General features: G+C 36.7%; 2 protein-coding genes across 4 annotated transcripts in view; one reads left to right on the top strand and one right to left on the bottom strand.

Annotated features, from left to right (window-relative positions):
• LOC131440484 (uncharacterized) overlaps window positions 1-665 on the top strand; it is a 36,667-nt gene extending 36,002 nt beyond the window's left edge. For all 3 annotated transcript variants that reach the window (XM_058611801.1, XM_058611799.1, XM_058611800.1), the window contains one exon: window positions 20-665. In XM_058611801.1, coding sequence (XP_058467784.1) covers window positions 20-545 — 526 coding nt within the window. In that variant the 3' untranslated portion in view covers window positions 546-665. The remainder of the gene's footprint in view (window positions 1-19) is intronic.
• LOC131440483 (aminopeptidase N-like) lies at window positions 559-12,639 on the bottom strand. The gene is made up of 5 exons (XM_058611798.1): window positions 12,030-12,639; window positions 2,955-3,101; window positions 2,762-2,900; window positions 879-2,699; window positions 559-816 (listed from the first exon to the last, which is right to left on the bottom strand). The coding sequence occupies exons 1-5, from the start codon at window positions 12,509-12,511 to the stop codon at window positions 559-561; spliced, it is 2,847 nt and encodes a 948-aa protein (XP_058467781.1). The 5' UTR covers window positions 12,512-12,639.
• Between the last annotated feature and the right edge of the window lie 8,527 nt (window positions 12,640-21,166).

Genomic DNA, 21,166 nt, shown 5'->3' with positions numbered 1-21,166 from the left:
CGATTGTACTATATTGCAGGTTCTCAAACTCTGATGACGTGGTTGTGCTTATAGGTCAACTTCAGAACAACACTGTTGAGAAAGCTTTCATTCATCCCAGGTTTGATCTAAACCTTCGAAACAACAACATTGCTGTGTTGAAATTAGCAACCTCGATTTCAATTAGCAAGGATGTGATTCCTGCTTGCTTATGGCGTAATCATTCCCATGTACCACTCATTCTGCATGGTACCAGCAACGGAGAGAAACCATTGTATGTTTATCCTATATATCGGAAAAATTGCGTAAAAGAAAAGCTCACTAATTTCACCGAATCAGAATTATGTGTATTGAAATTGTACGGTACTCTTGAATCGCTTGTATATTCTGACGGTGGAACTGGACTCTACAATCATTGGTCTGATGAGCAATATGAAGTCCAAATCTCATATTTGGTAGGTCTGTTCAATCGTGGATCAGTTTGTGAAAAATGTAACAAAGGAGTTTTCACTAAAATAAGCCATCATTTTGGTTGGATCAAAAGTGTAATATATCGTAACGCATAGCTATAATTTCGACTTAGATAAACACATTGACAATAAGCATAATTGAAATAATAATAAATATGTTGACTACAATCAAAGAAGCACTGCCAGGATCAGATGCATCGGGTGTTGTACTAACAACATACTCATTTTTGATTAACCATTCGCTTATAAACACATTATACTTAGCAGTCCATCCTATGTTCTGAGTGGCTTGGATGAGTGCACTCGAAGCTGAGCTTTTTATAGAATCGGGGAAATTATTTTCATATGTTTTAATAATGTCTTGTAACTGAAAAAAAATACTATTGGATTCAAAGGAGCCATACTTTCGAATTAAGGTGAAAATATTACCAATCCATACGTGACGTTATTGTTAATCCGATTTCCAAATTCTGTGAATACAGGATCGAGAGGTGAGAACAGGCTAGCAACCTCTGTGTAATATTTCAGAACGAATTTCAGGCTTTCGAGTAGTCCTTCGTAGCTTCCTGTTATTACTGAGTTAAGAATTTGAATTCTTTCGGAGCCTGTTAGCTGAAAACCGGGTATGTTGCTGATGGTTAAGCTTAGATATGTTCCGATGTTCGTAACATTTCTATTACATCCCAATCCGGTGATGAAGCGTCCTATCAGTGCACTTTCGCTTGCTCTGAGCGGAAGATAACGTTCAAATAATACAAGCATAGCTTTTGTTTGCAGTGCCTCATTATATTTACTCATCGCACAAAAGGCGGATGACTGGACTTCTTCTGGAACTGTATACGATTCATCATCTAACATCTGTTGCACTTGTTTTTCAGCCTCATCAACACATTCTTTGACTCCGAAATAGCAAGCTAAATAAACTGTATTACCACGATGTAGTCTACTAATCTGATCCATACGACCGGTCATACCGACATTTTTGTAAATGTTGACAGTAACAGTCCTTACGAAATCTTCGAAACGAGAATAGTGATCGCTACCGGAAAACATTCTATTAAGGTGGATCAGTACATTATACGCGGTGCTCCATGTGATATATTCTGTTTCTTGTTCCAGGTACTGTAGAAGTGTAAGTGCAATTTCATAGCTAACTTCTCCCGCTTTAGCGAGGTTACCAACGTCGTCTATTAGCTGAGCTCGATTGATGACCGGTATGTCTTCCATTTGATTTGACCTTAGAATATTGGTAAGGGCTACCCAATTATCTTGATCATAGTTTACCCGATAGTAACCAGTCTGCAGTTTGTTGATCAAAATCCAGTTGACGGAGTCAGGTAGTTCATTTTGCAGAATCGGGTTACTTGGTGTTAACCAATGCATAGGCGTGGTATCATTATAATCAGCGTCCTCAGTGGTGGCGTAGTTGATTGGAATATAGTAGTTTATATCTGACGGTGCTTTTTCATTTTCAATTGGCATCCAAAATCGTTTCTGTGAAAATGTCACTAGATTTTTATCTTTTGTAACTGTCACAACGGGGTATCCGGGGTTATTGGCCCAATTATTAAATATGTCGGATATACTACCTGGTAGTTCTACATTGCTAAATTTTTCAATGCTGTTATAAAGGTACTCTGGTTTCGTGGTTTGGTAGCTACGGTTGGTGATGTAATCGTTAAGCGCTTCCACAAACTCGTCAAAACCTATGACGTTCTGAATCATTCTGATAACTGAAGCGCTTTTGGCATATACTACATAATCGAATAAGTTGTTTAACACATCGGGTTCAGTTGCGTTATAACTCATAGGCCTATTATTATTCTTGTCGTCCTGAGATAACGCGGCGTGAACATTATTAACAACAAATTGTTGCCACAACATCCAAGTGTCCTCGATTTGCGCGGTCACGTAATATTCAAAAAACCTTGCCACTCCCTCGCTCAACCACAGATAAGTCCACCATTCAGGGGTAACTTCATTACCAAACCAAGAATGTACAAACTCATGAGTTATAAGATTGGCAATGCTTTGCTTCGTACGTGCCGTGGTAGAATGTTCATCATAAATTAAATAAACTGCACGGAAAGTTATAAGGCCCCAATTTTCTGCGGCACCCATGTTGAAATCGGGTATGGCAACCAAGTCTACCTTCGGTAGTTGAAAATCATGACCGAACAGTTGTTCCAACGATGCGAGAGATTTTTCTGCAAAGTTTAATGCGTATGTTGTATGCTGAACTTGATTACTCTGTAATAAGTTGTAAATGTAATAAGACAGATCGAATTAACCAATTCGGAAGTATTACTGACTGGAGCATAAACTCTAATGAGATCTTGTTGATTGGATAACGTAGAATAGTCTGACACGATAAACGCCAACAAATAGGAAGACATCAATGGAGTCTGTTGGAACGTCGTTGTTGTTGTTAACTTATCACTTGTTTGGGTTCTGAAATAAATTATAAATTATTGCTGTTCTTTGAGTCCCACAACTTTAACTTACGTTTTTTGTACCGGCATGTTAGAGATAGCATGAAACTTTGAATCATGGCGAATTGATACGTTGAAATATGCTTTATAGGCCGGTTCGTCATAACATGGAAATACAGTGCGCGCATATGTCGATTGAAAGTGCGTTGTGGCGATGTGTCTGCAAGTAAACAAACCTTTTTCAGAACAGAGAGAAATCGTGGTTGGGGAAATTTTTCCGGAGTTGGGAATCGAACCCAAGTAGGCTGCAATTTCAAATTAAATTTGAATCGATCATGATCCTAAATCAGATTTCCGATTCAACTTATGCCTACTTCTTTCAACGGAGATATCGATATTTTGTGTAAGCAACGAGAACCAGGGTAACCGGAATCGGTTTGTTTGGCCACCTACTGATAATGACTACCAATTGAAGTAGTTTTTTTGGCTGCTTGCTGATAACATCTACCAGTTGGTGTAGTTTTGAGGCCAGTTTAGAAGAAATGTAACGTTTGTTTCGCCGTGGCTGTGCACCATTTTTAACACACTTTACCCTATAATTCCGAAACCGGATCCGTATGAAATTTAGGAATTCCGTATCACGAGATCTTTCATTTGAACCTACTTACTCTTACACTTTCAGTCGCAGACCACGCGGGTCCAAAGTTCGTCCTCAACTTGGTCGATCCAACTTGCCCGCTGCGCGCTTCTTCTTCTTATACCGGGTTGTTCTCAGACATTCTAACAACATGTCCAGCTCACTGTAACCGCCCGACCTTGGCCGTTTGAACGAGGATTGGTCCTCCCAGCAACTAGTGCAGTTCATGGTTCATTCGCTTTCTCCACGTACCGTCTTCCATCCGCACTCTGCCAAAGATGGTTCGCAACATCTTCCATTCAAAAACACCCAGTGCGCGTTGATCCTCCGCAAGCATTGTCCAGGACTCATGCCCGTAGAGGATAACCGGTCTAATCAGCGTTTTGTAGATTGTTAATTTTGTACGACATTTGTCGGAATGACGCTATTTGTTTTCTGTCAAAAGTTACGATGTGGCTCCGGCAACCGAACACTGCCGGCAACCGAACACCTTACCCTACTCCTCAACGCTACCTTTACCTGGAAATAATTAAAATTAAAGCACGAAATTCAGATACTTAGTTTTTACGTTTCCCTGAAGACCTATTTCAATATTCTCGTCTATGTTTTCGTTAAATATCGAAATTTTTATCTTTCGAACATAATATCTCCGGAACCGAAAAAAACAGTTTTTTGATATTCGAGCTAGACTCACAATTTAATAGTAGCTTCTAAAAGAGTCTATGCTTGTAGAAGTCTTAGGTAAAATTGAACGGAGAAAATAAATTGATTTTTCGGTTACGTTACTTATACCATTATATCTATGAAACCAAAAGGGGCTGCCTTTTGATCTTCGAATTTGATTCACAACTCAAAAGTAGATAAGGAGTGTATCGATAAGTAGTTAGCAACACTCAAACAGTTATTACTCTGAAATGGCTTAATTGTTTGCAGCGTGTTTTGCGGTGACATGTTTGTTTACATGTCAATAACAGCTGTGCAATCGATTGGTTTCGGTACGGTTTATCGTTTCAATGATGAGTCGAATTGATCCAGAAACGCGAAAGAAAATTCTGCACACTTGGTGCTCAGAAAGTGGTGTCACGTACAACGAAATTGCAAAACGAGTGAAAGTGCACCACACCAGTGTCAAAAATATTATCGAGAAGTTCGGTAAGACCCTTTCCATGAAGGATTTGACACGATCCGGTAGGAAAACGGGTCCCAGGCAGCCCGGCCGGGACTTAAAAGTGGTTGAGTACATCAGGAAAAACCCATCGGCATCGACGCGGGATTTGGCCAAGCAGTTCAACATCAGCATCGGGATGATTCAACGGATCAAAGTTCGGAACTCCCTGAAAACGTACAAGAATCAGAAGGTGCCGAAAAAGTCCCTGGTACACCAAGTTCAGGCCAAAACAAGAGGGCGAAAACTGTATAACCGGATTATACAGAATAAAGACGGATGCATCCTGATCGACGACGAAACCTACGCCAAGGAAGACTCTCGAGCGCTGCCTGGACCGCAATATTATACGAAATCGGTGTACCAGGACCTGGACGACGCTGACACCACTGTGGCGATGGAAAAGTTTGGGCAGAAGGTGTTGGTCTGGCAAGCAATTTTTACCTGTGGTTTGCGGTCGTCGATTTTCTTCACGAAGGGCGCAATTAACGCCAAAGTGTACGAGGAAGAATGTTTGATGAAGAGAACGCTGCCACTGTACAGAAAAAATAAGGCTCCTCCTCTCTTCTGGCCGGATTTGGCTCCAGCCCACTACGCCAACTCCGTTCTACAGTGATTGTCAAAAAATAATGTACAATTCGTGGAAAAGCACATAAACCCACCGAACTGCCCGTATCTTCGGCCAATTGAAAGATATTGGGTAATTGTCAAGCGGCACTTTCGGAAGGAAGGTACAGTGTCCCAAAACATGCGGAAGGAAGGTACAGTGTCCCAAAACTGGACAGCTGCCACCAGAAAAGTCACAAAAGTAACTGTGCAAATTTTAATGAAGAATGTCAAGTCCAAAGTGCGAGCGTTTCACAGAAACTAGGATTTTCTTCAATATAATCAGTGAAATGCATAACAATGTAATTTTTCTACAATCTATCGAAAACTGATGTCAAAATATGATTTTTTTCGCTTTTTTATTCAATAATCAATGTTGCTAACTACTTTTCGATACACTCCTTAGTTAATTCAAACGAGCCTAAGGATTTAAAAATCGACTCAGCCATTTCAGACAGTTGAGTGGAGATGTAACAAAGTGCGTTTTGGCGGTTACCTCATTATATCTCAGGAACCAGAAGTGACAGTAGTATACCCGGAACCGAAAGTGAAAGCTGTTTGATGTTCGAAATTGATTCACAACTCAATAGTAGCTTTTAAACAAGCCTATGCTCATTGAAATCGGGGTTTTGAAAAGTGTACATACATATATGCACAAATCTCCAAATAACTAGAGGAACGTGTTACTTGAGCCAGTTAGTTCTGATATAATCTCTCACACACACAAACATTTGCCGATCTCGCCGAACTGAGTCAAATGGTATATAATACTAGCGGTCTTCAATGCTCCGATCAAAAGTCGGATTTTCCAGCAATAGACGAAGACAAAATAGATAGACGAACACAATATAAATTGAAAAAACTGCAAAAAGTTACCATAGCGACGAGACTCGAATCCGTAGCTTTCTGTTGAATCAAACCAGAACTGTTCCTGTCGTTATACTAACAACAAAATTCTTTTGAATTGGTCAACATTTTTATATTTTAACAAATTTGCCCAAATTTGGCAACCTGTCACCACAAACAGAAAATCTTACGGCGATGCGTAATTTAGGCCAGTCAAAAAGAATTTGAAAATGAAGAAAACTAGAAAGACGACTCAGGAAACCGAGCTGATGTCATTATATCTTTGAAAAATTATTACAATTTTCTATCTAAATACGAGTTTGTGAAAATCACCTATATAGCATCCGAAAAATCCCTGTTAGTTCCATATTTTAATTCTTTGGACATTATTTACAAGTTCGAGAAACAAATACTGCAACAGATTCTGACACGAGAGATATTATTTTGATGGATCTCTGTTATGATTCGTGATATTTTCTTGATTTCGTCTAAATAAATCGAACGCTACTGCTGTATTATAGGCCTCTGTTGGAAATTCTGTGTATCATTGTAGGACTCATGCAATTCTGCATATTTGACTATGTGAGACTGGCGATAGCAGTATAAAAGTTATTTCTGTTTGTTCCATAGGAACTTCTGTTTCAATCTATTTTTATACACATATTCTTAGTTTTTCTGAATTTTCGACAAATCAATAAGTCTCAATTCAGTTATACCAGTTCAGATCAGCAACACCATCGCACGGCATCACATTCAACATCTCATGTCAATTGTATGGGTGCGCAGTGCTGCTATTTTGGCGCGCACGAATTTGACATTTCTCTCCCCTACATCTACATACGAGATTCCATGTGGACCAGCGCTGCCAACTATACCGATTTATCGGTATTTATACCGATTTTTGGACTCGATACAGGAATACAGATATGCTCTCTCAAAATACCGATATTTCAATTTTCATACAGATAAATACCGATTTTCAGTTTTTGTGTTGGATTCCATAGGGGTAAATCAGATCGAACGACCTTTTGTTTTGGTCGCAAAATCAGTTTCCGCACTAAATCGATGTTTGATTTTTCGAGAAAGATATTGTACAGATAGATTTTTCCGGTAAATACAGATTTTTGGAAAAAACAGTTGACAGCACTGATGTGGACTCTGCTGTGGGCGCCATGTTTGCAACAAAGGATGTTGCGAATGATTTGTTTGGAAAATGTAAGAGCTGAATATCTTGTTAACATGATGTCTTTGCCTACTTCTATGTACGAGATTCGATGCGAAATGTGAAAGTTGAATATCTTGGTAATGGTTTTACACTCTTTTCACTCAAAATCTTGATTCAAGCAGAGCCTTGGTATTACAGCAACCTTCCGTTTCAACAGACTTTCATAGCGTACATAACCATTGTATGGTTGGTGCTAAGATCCTACTGACACTAAGGTTGATGTCTGAGCGAGCGCGGAACGCGATGCGAAGCGAAGCGGTTCAATGCAATGTACTGTTATCGCATCGCGTTCACTCTGACAGGTTTGCTTTGATCAAATGCAACTAGCTCGCACGCGTACCTAGACGCTTCGCGTTACACTTTCACTCTGACAGCAACCTAAGAATCCTTCCAGGTTTGTAAGACCAGTGCGTTGAACTACCAATCCTGACCCACAAAAAATCCCGATCCAAGTGCTATGTATTTATAGTAAGGGAGAGTGTTCGGTTACCGGCACCCTTTTCTTTTTAGCTTATAACTTCTGACTAAGTGCACATTATGCGGACATATATAAATCAATGGAAAGCTAAAGTCCCTAGCTAACAACTGAATAAGAAACTAAGTTGATTTAAGCGATTGAAAAAACTTTATCATCAATTTGGTAAAGTGATAAATTTTGACCATTTCAAAAAAGGTATTCGCTTACCGGCACCTCAAGAAAATTCGCTAAAAATTGAAAAATATAAGTGAAGTCTACAATTATTCAAAGAAAAAATGGAATTTATTCTTTTCGGATGCGTTTTGGACAAAAGTCTTGACGGAGACTTCGCCTTGGCTCTCTTGGCCGATGATTTGGATGGTGGCGCCTTTATTCTTGATTTGGCCGGTTTTCCACCGGCTTCGCGGCATTGAATACGTTACTGTTGTCCACGTGCAGGCTTCCCAGAAATACTGCTTTTCAATAAGAGCCCCCACGAGGCAGCATAGACTGTCTGAGCGCAAAGTCGAAAGCCACAGTCTACAGTATGTGTGAAGCATAGGCCGAATTGTAATGGAAACAGCGCTAGCGTGGCTAAATAAATACTGTCACTGAGACAGTTTCTACTCGCCAGTTTGATGAGAGTATTCTATCCGGAGAGTATAGTCAAATTGAACGGATTGTTCTTGTCTTGTTTCTTTATGTTCGCTCATTTGCATAAACTGTTAGATTGATATCAGAGTGAGCGCGGAACGCAATGCGAAGCGAAGCGGCTCAATGCAATGTACTGTTATCGCATCACGTTCACTCTGACAGGTTTGCTTTGACCAATGCAACTAGCTCGCACGCGCGCCTAGACTCTGACAGCAACGGTGACAACCTTTGAAAATCGGTGACTTCCTTTGATCTTTAGGAAATCACTGTCACGAATGGCTGTCTCGTCAATGTCAATTGAAGTAATTAATCGGCTGTTTCTGGAGAAAAGCTGTGGTCCAAAGTGCGCGCGCACTTTTTCAATGAAGCGGTACTAGTACATCACGATTGCGTTGTTGGGATTACTTTTGCACGAAACATTAGGGTTTCATTGCACATTACAATTGTGAAATGAAGAGATTGTTTTAGATTAACATATACTGTCGGCGGGTACCCCTGCCTCAACTAAAATAAGATGTTTGTTGTAATCTGATTATTTTTCGATCATGAAATTGAAATTTACAATATTCATATTTATATGTGAAAAAGTCTCAGCATTTCGATAAAAGTGAAAGAAAAAAGCAATGAGTAGCATCTTATGCTCATGATATTATGATTGAAAGATCATTTTTACAAACTATTCGTCCAACGATTGTTTGTTTGGTAACAGCCGTAGTAAAAAGTAAATGGATGAATCATATCAGGGCTATTCTCAGTCAACCCGTATCCCTTGGCATGAAATTGAACTTATGATGGCTTCACTTGATATCCCGATACATTAGCATTCATGGTTTTTATTTGATTGGCGGTTCAATGTGTGAGAAACTGGTTTGACAAACCAGATTTTGTAAGTTCGAATCCTGATTTGGAAGGATTCTTAGTGTCCGTAGTATCGCAGCACTGGTCATGCAATAGTCCTATACAGGGTCCGGCACTCGAAGTGTAACCAACTTCAGACCTTCGAGCCTGGTGTCAAGGTAAATGCGATATATTATCGGGAAAGTATTCTGGAGGTTGCTTTGAAGCCTTGGGCAGACAAACATTTCGGTGGCAGACCATGGACGTTTCAGCAGGACTCGGCACCGTCTCACAAAGCTCGAGTGAACCAAGAATGGCTGAAAAACAACGTTCCGAACTTCATCACGTCCACACAATAGCTCTCTAATTCACCAGATGCGAATCCAATGGATTATTCTCTTTGGGCCATTTTGGAGAGCAAAGTCCGAACTAAAAGATACACCAGTCTCGAGGCGCTGAAAAAAGTTATTGTCCGCGAGTGGGCCAAAATACACCTGCAAGTCACATTCGGGCAGCTTGCGATTCGTTTTTCGACCGTCTCAAGGCCATAATCAAGGCAAAAGGTGGTCATATCGAGCAAAAGTGAATTGATTCTGAATTTTGTATTATTTTTACACATTTTGTACTTTGAATTAAGTAAAAGTAATTTTCCAAACTGAATTTATGGCCTTTTTTATTGGTTACACTTCGAGTGCCGGACCCTGTAGACTTACAAGTCGACTGCGACTCTCATCATTTAAAAGAAGTGCATTGGTTTTGGCATTTCAGAATCACGCAAATGAGTATCGAATATGGTATCTTTGATTTAAAAATATCTTTCCATGCGAACTGCGTCAAATAGCACGACTTTTTTTTGTTAATTGTTGTTTATATGTTTATCGTTTACATATAAATCTAAAATCGGATTGGATTGTACATTCATGTTTCTTGTATAAAGTAGTCCTTGCACGAGATAATATTATTGTCAATACAAGGAGTATTGAGAAAAGTTTTGATCGTTTAGCGGCAACTTCATCGGATTGACGAAAATATTATCAAAATGTCAAATCTGCTAATCATTCGACAATACTAGTTCTAAACGCTTGATTTTTTCGAAAAATGCTCTATGCTGATGTTGACTATAATGTGGTTCGATGGCTTTCAATTGAAAGTTCTGCAATCACTTACGCTACAGTTTTGTAATAGTAATTGAGTTAATAGCAATTGAAATACATTGTTTATCATCATGAAGATTATTTATTAAACCTATTCTTTTTGAGATTTCGTTAAGTCGCATATCAGTAAACAATCAATATGTAAGCCACCAAACGCCCATATTATTACAATGGATATCAATTCGCATATCAATAAGCAAAGGCAAAAGTCAAAACCCACTCTCTCTCTCACAATAACTTGTCGGTTTACCTAAAATACTTCAGACAGTGTTTTGGGACATCAAGTGGAGATAATTTTCACATTTTGAGTATCGCGATGAGTATCAAAACATCGCAGTGTTTGGGGCTCGAAACGCGAGGGGCTCAACGTAATCGGTATACTTTCAAATGGCTGGTGCTCACATACCTGTGTCAGATAGGTGATTTAAACCGCCCGGCTACAGTCGCAGAGCTGGTCAAGGGAGAGTAATATTTTGCTCTCGACAGTAACAACGCAGTGACTGTTTCCCGGAGTTTACTGTTGCATTAGAGAAAACTCCATGCTTCTTCGGCTGTCGTGAAGCACGAAAAAAATGTCATGAGAATGAATGAGCTATCGAACGTAGTGGATGATGGCAACATTGGGTGTACAATACTGCTTTTCTGCGGGCTGTCGTGATGAAATCAATCACAAAGCTGTCATGACAGCCTCAAAAATACTGTCGCGCGACGGTACATTTGGCACGTCTGTCCACGTGTTGCATATCACCAGAGATGCCAGGTAAAATGAAAAGTTTAGCTATCAAAAACGAAAAGATCGCACCAATTTTCTTAAGTCTGTAATTTCTGACGAATGTCTGCAAACAATCAAAGATTCAAAAGTTTGTAAAAAGTCTTCAGACGAAAAAAGGTTTACATGTTTACTAAGAAATTTCATAATTTACAGACAAATTTGCAAACTTGGCATCTCTGCATATCACTAATATTTTTTCGCGATTTGTCGAAAAAATGGGGTTCAGGTAACCAAACACCTTGGGGTGCCTGTAACCGAAATCGGTAAACATTTTGAAAATGACGAAAAAAGACATTAGTTGCGAAAATTTTTATAGCATCTGGTATTAAATCACGAAATAGATCGATTTTACCTAATAAATATTCAATAAACTCATCTTTTCGATTGATGCTTTTCAATTTATGATTCTATAAAAAACTTTTGTGTTGATTTTCACGCAAATTTCTTTTCAGCTCAGCTAAAAGTACAAGCGTATGTTTGCTTTGGCATTCGGTACAAAAACAACGTGCTGATATTACACACATACATGACATTTGTCGGAATGACGCTGTCTGTTTTCTGTTAAAAGTTACGGTAGGGTGCCGGCAACCGAACACTACCGGAACCTGGACATCTTCCCCTACTTTTGATTTTCATGTAATCGAAACTTAGTTTATTTTATTGCATCTCGAGGTAAATGACCTCAAGTTTAAGACCTATACAAATAATATAAAAGTTCAGTAACAATAGGAATAATTAAAAAATACTTTGCTTAAAATTCACTAGGAATTTATAAATGTTAAGAGTCATACTAACCTTCTTGAATTGTCCACTATGTAACTACTCTTGTATAATCCTTTAAGATCAGTACCGATACGGTTGGAGAAATCTATGTGCACATTGTAAACAGTGTTCAGCTCAAGGTTATCAGTAAACTCGAAATATAGTTGTTCATACTTTTTCAATTCATTAAAATTAGACAACTCAACGGCTGCTCCATTTAGTTTAGTCACTTTAATGCTACTTATATCAATGTTAACTTCTGCACTGTTTAGGTAAAAATAGTTCTTCGAGGTCAGATAACGCATTTGGATGTCAACTGATCCGTTGTAGGAATTAAAATTTTCATCACTTATATCAAGGAATAACGTGTAAGATAGTGGTTCGGAAGTTCGCTCGATAAGATATCCCTCGTCTAGAATTGACAATTCTTCAATAGTAGCTGATGATACAACCGAAAATATTGTTAATATTCCTACTACAACAAAAAAATTTAATATCGAACGAGCGGAAACCATTTTCTAATGTTATTTCACATTGATTGATTAGGTACTGAGCCGACTGCCGAAAAAAGTGCACAAATGAATCGCTTTCGAGTGAGGTAATGGCAATGGGATGATTAGGTGTAGAATGGAAATGAGTTGATGTCTTCTAAATACAGGGGCCATTAAGCTGAACAATTTCTATGAACGTAAATAAGTATGTGCCTGTTGGTGGAATAGACCAGACCATTTGAATGGACCAATATCTTATCAATTGGTGGTGCATTTCTAATCCTTGCGATAACCATAAACGAACAGACGAACGTAACACATAAGAACCGATTTTCGCTAATGCACTGGTACTTGGCTGTACAATCGTATAATGGTATATAAAGCGTGATAAAAATGTAGGTAGCTCTTTGATTAGTCTCGTAATATATATAAATGGTAGATAATTATTAGATTTGTTTTTTTTTATTCAGTAGGTTTATCTGATAACGTACAAAGTACTTGAGAAAATATTGATGAATGGCTTAGCAGTACACACGCGCCTATCAAATACATTGAACGGTTGAACATACAAGTTCCCGAAGAAAACAGTACAGAACGTACCATTACAATCTTATTGGTAATTATCGAATGTCGTGGGACGATGTCGCCTCTACCATATTAGATAAAAATCTAGGATTGGTCATATTCTACATTGGTCCCAATCATGTCAAAACACTCGTTTTTTTCTTTTCTCGTATATGTAGAAAGGTTATGCAATCACTGTGAATTCGACTCAGTTCGTCGTTGTATGTATTTATGTAACATTTTTTCACTCCCTTTTTCAGAGATGGCTAAACCGATTTTCATGAACTTAGATTAAAATGAAAGATCTTGTAACCTCACACAAAGTTCCAGAATTTCATTCGAATCCGACTTCCGGTTCCGGAATTACTGGGTGATATGTGCAAAAAAAAAGAAAATAAGTGCACTTGCTTTTCTTTTCGACTGAACCGATTCTCACAAACTTAGATTCAAATGAAAGGCACAATTGTCCTATACAAAGTTCCTGAATTTTATTTTGATTCGACCTCCGGTTCCGGAATTAAAGGGTGATAAGTGAAAAATTCCTATTTCAAACTATTTCTTTACTTTTCTCTTACATTTGACATGTTCATGTTGTTTGAACAAGCTTTCGCGCCATGTTATTGCATCACATGGTCCTTCACCACAAAAACTTGCCACTCAGCATCAATGTTATACATACATTTGAATCTACAAAATATAGCAAAATTTTTCCTGTTTATTGTTTTTGAATACTTAAGCAGCAATAGCTTAGCTCTTTTGATACTTTATAACAAATGATTTAGCTATTCTGATTCTTTATGAAACATTTCAAACGGATGAATCGTTGCGTAATCGTTGTTCCAAAAGAAGTTCTGAAATTTTTTCAGTGAGATTCCGTTTATCGAAATTGGCTAACATGATTTTCATCTGTCAGGCGGAGGGTTAAGGTGGTATTCAAATCAGCCTTACGCTTCAAAGTTAAATTGAACAATACTTTGGTACGTTGCGTATAAGAAAAAGGTCTAAAACACTTTGAAAAAACACATTTTACTAATTTTAGTATTTTACTTTTTGAGTTTGAGTTCAAAATGAAATTATTTAAAAAAATATTGAAGAGACGGTTTTGAATTTTAGTTTTTCGGTTAGTTTTTCTAATTTTTTAAAAAGTTTTCAACTTTGTACAATGTGTATTTTTTTAAGAGCGCCCAATCGATTTTTTCTTGTACACTATTTTTAGACAATGTACAGTTTCCGCAATACAATTAATAGTGCTTTTTAAATGATCACTACAAACCTTCGAATCTCCGTACGTGGTACCGTAAAACAGTCTATTCAAATTTATTACCGAACATGGTAGTGAAGAAATGGTTTTCACGATTAGTTGACCTCTTGGTTCCACTCACAGGACGAAGTTTCACAGAGTGTAGTGTACAGTAGTAGTACAGTTGTGTATCTGTACGACATGGAACTTCATTCTCGGACAATTTAAACATCTTTTCGGGTATATCCCAGGAAAGCCATCTTGAACCACTACTTTTTGTGTTCTTCGTAAACGACCTTGGTGGTAGACTTTTAAAGCCATGTACACAGACGATCTGGGAATTTATCACATCATTGCAACTCTGGTGAATATGGGAACAAATATTTTACGATGTGACGAAAACGGTATGAAAGTGAACGTCGAAAAATTTGGCATGATTACTTTGCACGATTTCACAAAAGCAAAGTCTTGGCATTACACACCTTTTGTGGAATTTGACCATTCTATTTCAACAGACCTAGAAGCCGACTCTTAGCGTACAGAATCATTGCATTTCTAGAAAAATGATTCCATTGAAACTAAGAATCTTTCGAGGCCGGGCCTCGAACGTACGATAACTGGCTTGTAAGACTAACAAACTCAACCCGCGCCCAATGCATTAAACTACCAACTCGGGACGAATTCACCTGCCTTGCATACTTGAATATTCTAGAAACGCAATTCCTGTAGAAAAATATCATCTGTTACAGATCAAGGCTTGATTCTATGTACGGAGCACTAGGCTTCACCTAGAACCCTTTGTCTGAGCTATATTTTTTTTTAAATTCGAAACCAATAAACTCAATATACAGTTTGACTTGGTGATTGTGCTAAATTAGAATGCTTGCTCACTCAAGAACGAAACTACTAAATTGAGAAATTTGCTTTGAAAGAAGAGTGTCAATTTCACATCTTAACTAACAACAACCTTAAGCCTCAGACTTGTAGGAGAGAGTCGGCAGCCGTGGACTACTCGTGTTTCATTGAAAAGTTTTGAAGGAATTTATTTGAATTTTTTATTGTAATTAAAATGAGTAATTTCAGTGACCTTCATCCAACTATCTTAAAAAATATTTGATTATTTCAAAAGAAATAAAAACAACCTCATTTACGGGACGACGGCAATGTAACTTTTTGGTTTCATGATTCTGTATCATTAAATTAACTGAAATTCTTTTCTTCGGTTTTGCAGAGAAAATTGAAATTCGAAACCAATAAACTCAATATACAGTTTGACTTGGTGATTGTGCTGAATTAGAATGCTTGCTCACTCAAGAACGAAACTACTAAATTGAGAAATTTGCTTTGAAAGAAGAGTGTCAATTCCACATCTTAACCAACAACAACCTTAAGCCTCAGACTTGTAGGAGAGAGTCGGCAGCCGTGGACTACTCGTGTTTCATTGAAAAGTTTTGAAGGAATTTATTTGAATTTTTTATTGTAATTAAAATGAGTAATTTCAGTGACCTTCATCCAACTATCTTAAAAAATATTTGATTATTTCAAAAGAAATAAAAACAACCTCATTTACGGGACGACGGCAATGTAACTTTTTGGTTTCATGATTCTGTATCATTAAATTAACAGAAATTCTTGTATTAGATAATAATAAATAATAAAATTAATAATAAAGATTTTTAAAAGCACAATCGAGTCCATTGGGTCATAGAGCAGTAGCTTTGTCCAACTGTTCATGAACAGAGAAAAAGAGAAAGAATCAGTAAAGAGAATCAGTAAATAATTAAAAAAAACATGAAGGATGCCTTAGGCAAAGAAATCATGTTAACAAGATATCCAGCTCTCATAATTCCCGAACAAATCATTGGTAACATCCTTTTTGCGAGCATGGCGCCCGCATCGAATCTCATTTTTTATGTAGCATAGCGAGTCCGCATCGAATATCATTTTTTATGTAGAAACTTAATTTATGAAGAAATTACAAACTCAATTTGTATGTAGAAATTACAAAAGTATCAGTTCACAAAGAGATTACAAAGAAGGTAAGGAGGCATACTAAAATGCCAGAGTACCGAATGTTTAAATACCTTTCATTTACAGTTATACAAAAATGTCAAGTAAAAAATTACCTAAAGCTGCCGACTCTCCCCTATGCTTAACCATTTAAGTCTCTGGAAGAATAACATCGACATAATTTGCATACTATCAACGCCTCTTTCACGTTTTAATGGGCCTGGGGGTAAGATTTATTTGTGTGACCCAAACAAACTGAATGACCTTTTCTTTGCTTTCCGTCAATTCAGGAAAATCATATAGGGTGGTGACAACAGTCGTTCGCACCGCACGCGTATAGCTCTTGGCTCCTAGAAATTTTTTCTGGCTACCTAGAGTTTCGTTGATTCAAGGCTTCAGTCTTTTTCAAGGCTACCTGAATCACTAACAATCTTTTTAAAGACTAACAATTAGTCAGCCTTTCTCAAGGCTATATAAAAAGTGATTCTAATATAACCAGTCTTGTTCAAGACTAAGAAATTAATCAGCCTTTTTTAAGGCTAGCTATTTGAAGAACTATTCTTCGAACTAATCAGTCTTTATTAAGACTACCACAAAATCAGTCTTTATCAAGACTTTTCCAAACTAGGAGTCTAATCGAAGACTAATTTAGCCTAGTTAAATTAATTTTAAATTTCATTCATTTAAAAAATGCCTGCGTCCAACCGGAAAGGCAACAAGCCTAAGGCTAAAACTAATTCAATACGGAATAAATCACAATCCGTTATTCAACATTTTTTCTAATAACATTCACGATCTTATAGAATCTGAACGTAAAAATAAATGACAACGGACGGATTTCCGTTCCGTTGATCCTATGCCGTCTAACAATATTTACGAGATTCTTCCTGAATCCGATTGTAGCGACATAGAAGAAAATTCTTCAAAAATTTCCAAAATGGACGCTTGTCGTTCTGGGAAAACAATCTATGCCACCAGTGACGGTGATGATTTCCGACTTCAAAGCATTCCGTACTGAGCTTTCTACTTTTCTCCCAGAAGTAAAAGTCTCATTTCAAATCGGACGAAGAGGAGAATGTCGAGTCTTGGTTGATGGATTGGAAGATTATGAACGTCTTATCCGATATTTGTCGGAGAAACTTCATAAATTTTATTCATATGATATACAATCAGACAGACCCTTCAAGGCTGTCTTGAAAGGCTTATCAAATGATCAAAGTACTGATGAAAATAAAAATGAACTAAAAGAATTTCTTGGTTTTGCCCCTTCCCAAGTAATACTTATGAAAAAAGAACGAATGGTACTTCTAAACCACGCTCTGGAATTTCCAATGAACTTTACCTAATACACTTCAATCGAAGTGATGTAAACAATTTGAAAACTTTAGAAAAAGTACGTTTCATTTCCCACATTAAAATTCATTGGGAACATTATAAACGGCATAATCGTATTGCAAACTTAACGCAATGTCATCGTTGCCAAGGCTTCGGCCATGGAACCAAAAATTGTCATATGGATATACGGTGTTTGAATTGAGGTAAATTCCATTCGAAAGACGTTTGTCCAATGAATGAAACCACTGATAAATTCTAATGTTCAAATTGCGATGGAAATCATAAATCCATATTTGAAATGTCCTGTCAGGGAAAAAATTTTAAACGCTCGTTCGCTTAGACAACAAATCAAATTAACGAGCTAAAATTCACAGAACATATCTGAAAATCAAAAAAACTGTTACAAATGCCACGCCTAATTCTTCTAAGGCACTTCTTCGAATTTAAAACAAAAAACAGGTACGCCTTCCAATTAGTCTTCTAACGAAAACAATTTATTGACAGGTACATCGATCGACACAATTTATTAATAGGTAGATCGGCCAAATCATCTTCTTCTAATTTCAGTTACACTAGTGTAACAGGTAGAAATCTTGGGAATCGAATTTCAAACCATTCATGGAATTTCTTTCATCGTTGGAGCATATTTGGCATTCCAATGCACCGGCGAATAATTAAATTTCTTTAAAGGCGTGTTGCAAAAACTCACAAGATATCGACCGAAATTTTTCGTAATAGGGGACTTAAATGCTAAACATGTCCAGTGGAATTATAGGCAAAATAACAGTAATGGTAAAATACTTCATAATCAACTCTCAGCTGGTTACTTCACAGTTCTTCATCTCAGTAATCCGACTTGTTTTCTCTTCCCTGAAAATCCCGTCTACAATTGATCTGGTTCTAACAGATCAAAGTCACATTTGTAGTGAACCGATTACACATGCTGACTTTGACTCAGATCATCTTCCTGTAACATTCAGACTTTCCAACGAAGCTATAATTAATCCGATTAGTTCTATATTCAACATTATAGAGCTAATTGGTTGGATTACAGATCTCACATAGAAATCGACACAGCAATAGATCGACATCGCGGACATCGACACAGCAATAGATAATTTGAATCATTACATTATCGAAGCTAGAAATCTTTCAGTTCCCAAAGCTCAAACTAAATTAAATTCTCCTATCATCGATGACAATCTTCAACTGCTCATTCGGTTGAAGAATGTTCGTCGACGACAATATCAACGTTCTCGTGATCCTGCTATGAAAAACATAGTTAAGGATTTACAAAAAGAAATTAAACATAGATTTACTCTTTTGCGAAATGAAAATTTCGCTAAAGAAGTTGAACAAATAAAACCATATTCTAAACCCTTCTGGAAACTTTCTAAGGTCCTTAAGTGTCCACAATTTTAATTTGAACGTTGTGAGTCCTATTGAAAATGAAGTCTCACTGAAATATGATCATATTTCAACTCAAGTGTTATTACAAGATGACATTATTGAGACGAAATTTGGTGAAATTAAGTCAATTATTAGGAAACTTAAAAACTTGAAGGCTCCTGGTAATGTTGGAATCTTTAATATTCTTATTAAAAATCTTCCCGATGTTGCCTTGAGACTCTTGGTTAAAATTTTCAATAAGTGTTTTTCATTTGCTTATTTCCCAAAAAGATGGAAAAACTCTAAAGTAATTTCTATCCTCAAACCTAATAAAAACCCAGCAGAAACTTCAAGTTATCGACCAATTAGCTTACTTTCTTCTATCATTAAACTTTTTGAGAAAATTATCTTGTTGAGAATGATGTCTCATATAAATGAGAATTCAATTTTTTACCAGAGCAGTTTGGATTTCGTCATGAACATTCAACTACTCATCAACTTGTAACAGTTACGAACATGATAAAATCAAATAAATCTTCTGGGTTATCCACTGGAGTTGCTCTTCTAGACATAGAAAAAGCATTCGACAGTGTTTGGCACAGAGGTTTAATAGCAAGAATGTCTGATTTCCAGTTTCCTATTTATGTGATCAAAATGATTCAAAATTATTTAACTGATCGTACTCTTCAGGTTAACTATAAGAATTGTAAATCTGAATTGCTACCCGTACGAGCCGGTGTTCCGCAGGATTCGAGCGTAGCTCCAATCTTGTAGGATAATATTTTCACTTCTTATCTTCCAAATCTACCCGATGGTTTGGACACAAGTCTGTTAGCCACAGGTAGAAATCTAAGAGTGATCTGCAGTCGCCTACAAAGAAATATTTTCAGTTATTATCTGTCAAAATGGAAAATTAAACCAAATGCAGCGAAAACGCAATTAATTATCTTTCCTGAAGAGCTTCTTTTCTTAAACCAAACAATAATCACATTCTCAAATTGAATGGCTTGCAATTGACATGGTCTGATCAAGCTAAATACTTAGGTTTAACGTATGACAAAAACTCACTTTCAAGGATCACATTGAAGGAATCCAGGCAAAGTGTAATAAATATACTAAATGTTTATATTCTCTTATAAACAGAAATTCTAAGCTTTGTCTAAAAAAACAATTGTTAATTTATAAACAAATTTTCAGACCAGCCATGCTTTATGCAGTACCAATTTGGTCAAGCTGTTGTTCCACCAGGAAGAAAACACTTCAAAGGATTCAGAATAAAATTCTGAAAATGATTTTGAAGCGCCCTCCCTGGTTTAGTACAAATGAGTTACACAGACTCATAAATATAGCACCATTAGATGTAATGTCACATAATATTATAAGCAAATTCCGACAAAAAGCGATGCAATCTTCAATTGAATCGATTCGCTCTCTGTATTAGTTAGTAAACACCCAATTTAAATCTTAATAATTTAATTGTAACTCATATTCCAATAAATAATCATTTAATATATATATATATATATATATATATATATATATATATATATATATATATATATATATATATATATATATATATATATATATATATATATATATATATATATATATATATATATATATATATATATATATATATATATATATATATATATATATATATATATATATATATATATATATATATATATATATTTTTTTTTTTAAATGACTTATTGGAATATGAGTATTACTATTACCCGAATCCTTGTATTGCGCATTATTCTCGAATATGCTGCTGCCATGTGGGATCATTTTTATCAATTTGGCTATACTCAGCATAAATCTTAGCCTCTTTTATTAAAATCTGATGCTGAATGGTACTCAAGCTAAAACTGCTTCTCGCGAACGGTTAACAATAACTTTCTCGTAACATTTCGTTTACATAACTTCATATCTTTACTGATTATTCTCTCTTGTCTGCTCTCTGTCCTAGATTTCCTAACCTTACGTTGGTCCTCGCGTGCGCCTTCTGCTTTGTCGCCATCCTGTTCCATGAGCTGTTTCTATCGTTGATTTATCTGTGGGGTGATCGAAACGTTACTAGGTTTTGGATACCGTTTCTTTTCTTGAAGGGTCATACTTCTGTCGTGGTTCTT

The sequence above is a fragment of the Malaya genurostris genome, chromosome 1, assembly GCF_030247185.1.
Source record: "Malaya genurostris strain Urasoe2022 chromosome 1, Malgen_1.1, whole genome shotgun sequence".
NCBI lineage: Eukaryota > Metazoa > Arthropoda > Insecta > Diptera > Culicidae > Malaya > Malaya genurostris.
This window is presented reverse-complemented; position numbering and strand designations above follow the sequence as displayed.

What these genes read in the sequence shown, in the direction of transcription:
- LOC131440483 (XM_058611798.1), bottom strand. Translation starts at nt 12,511, where the DNA reads ATGGTTTCCGCTCGTTCGATATTAAATTTTTTTGTTGTAGTAGGAATA. An exon ending in AACATGCCGGTACAAAAAAC is followed by an intron (nt 2,901 to 2,954) that starts GTAAGTTAAAGT and finishes AATTTATTTCAG; the next exon opens with AACCCAAACAAGTGATAAGT. An exon ending in TCATTAGAGTTTATGCTCCA is followed by an intron (nt 2,700 to 2,761) that starts GTCAGTAATACT and finishes AACTTATTACAG; the next exon opens with AGTAATCAAGTTCAGCATAC.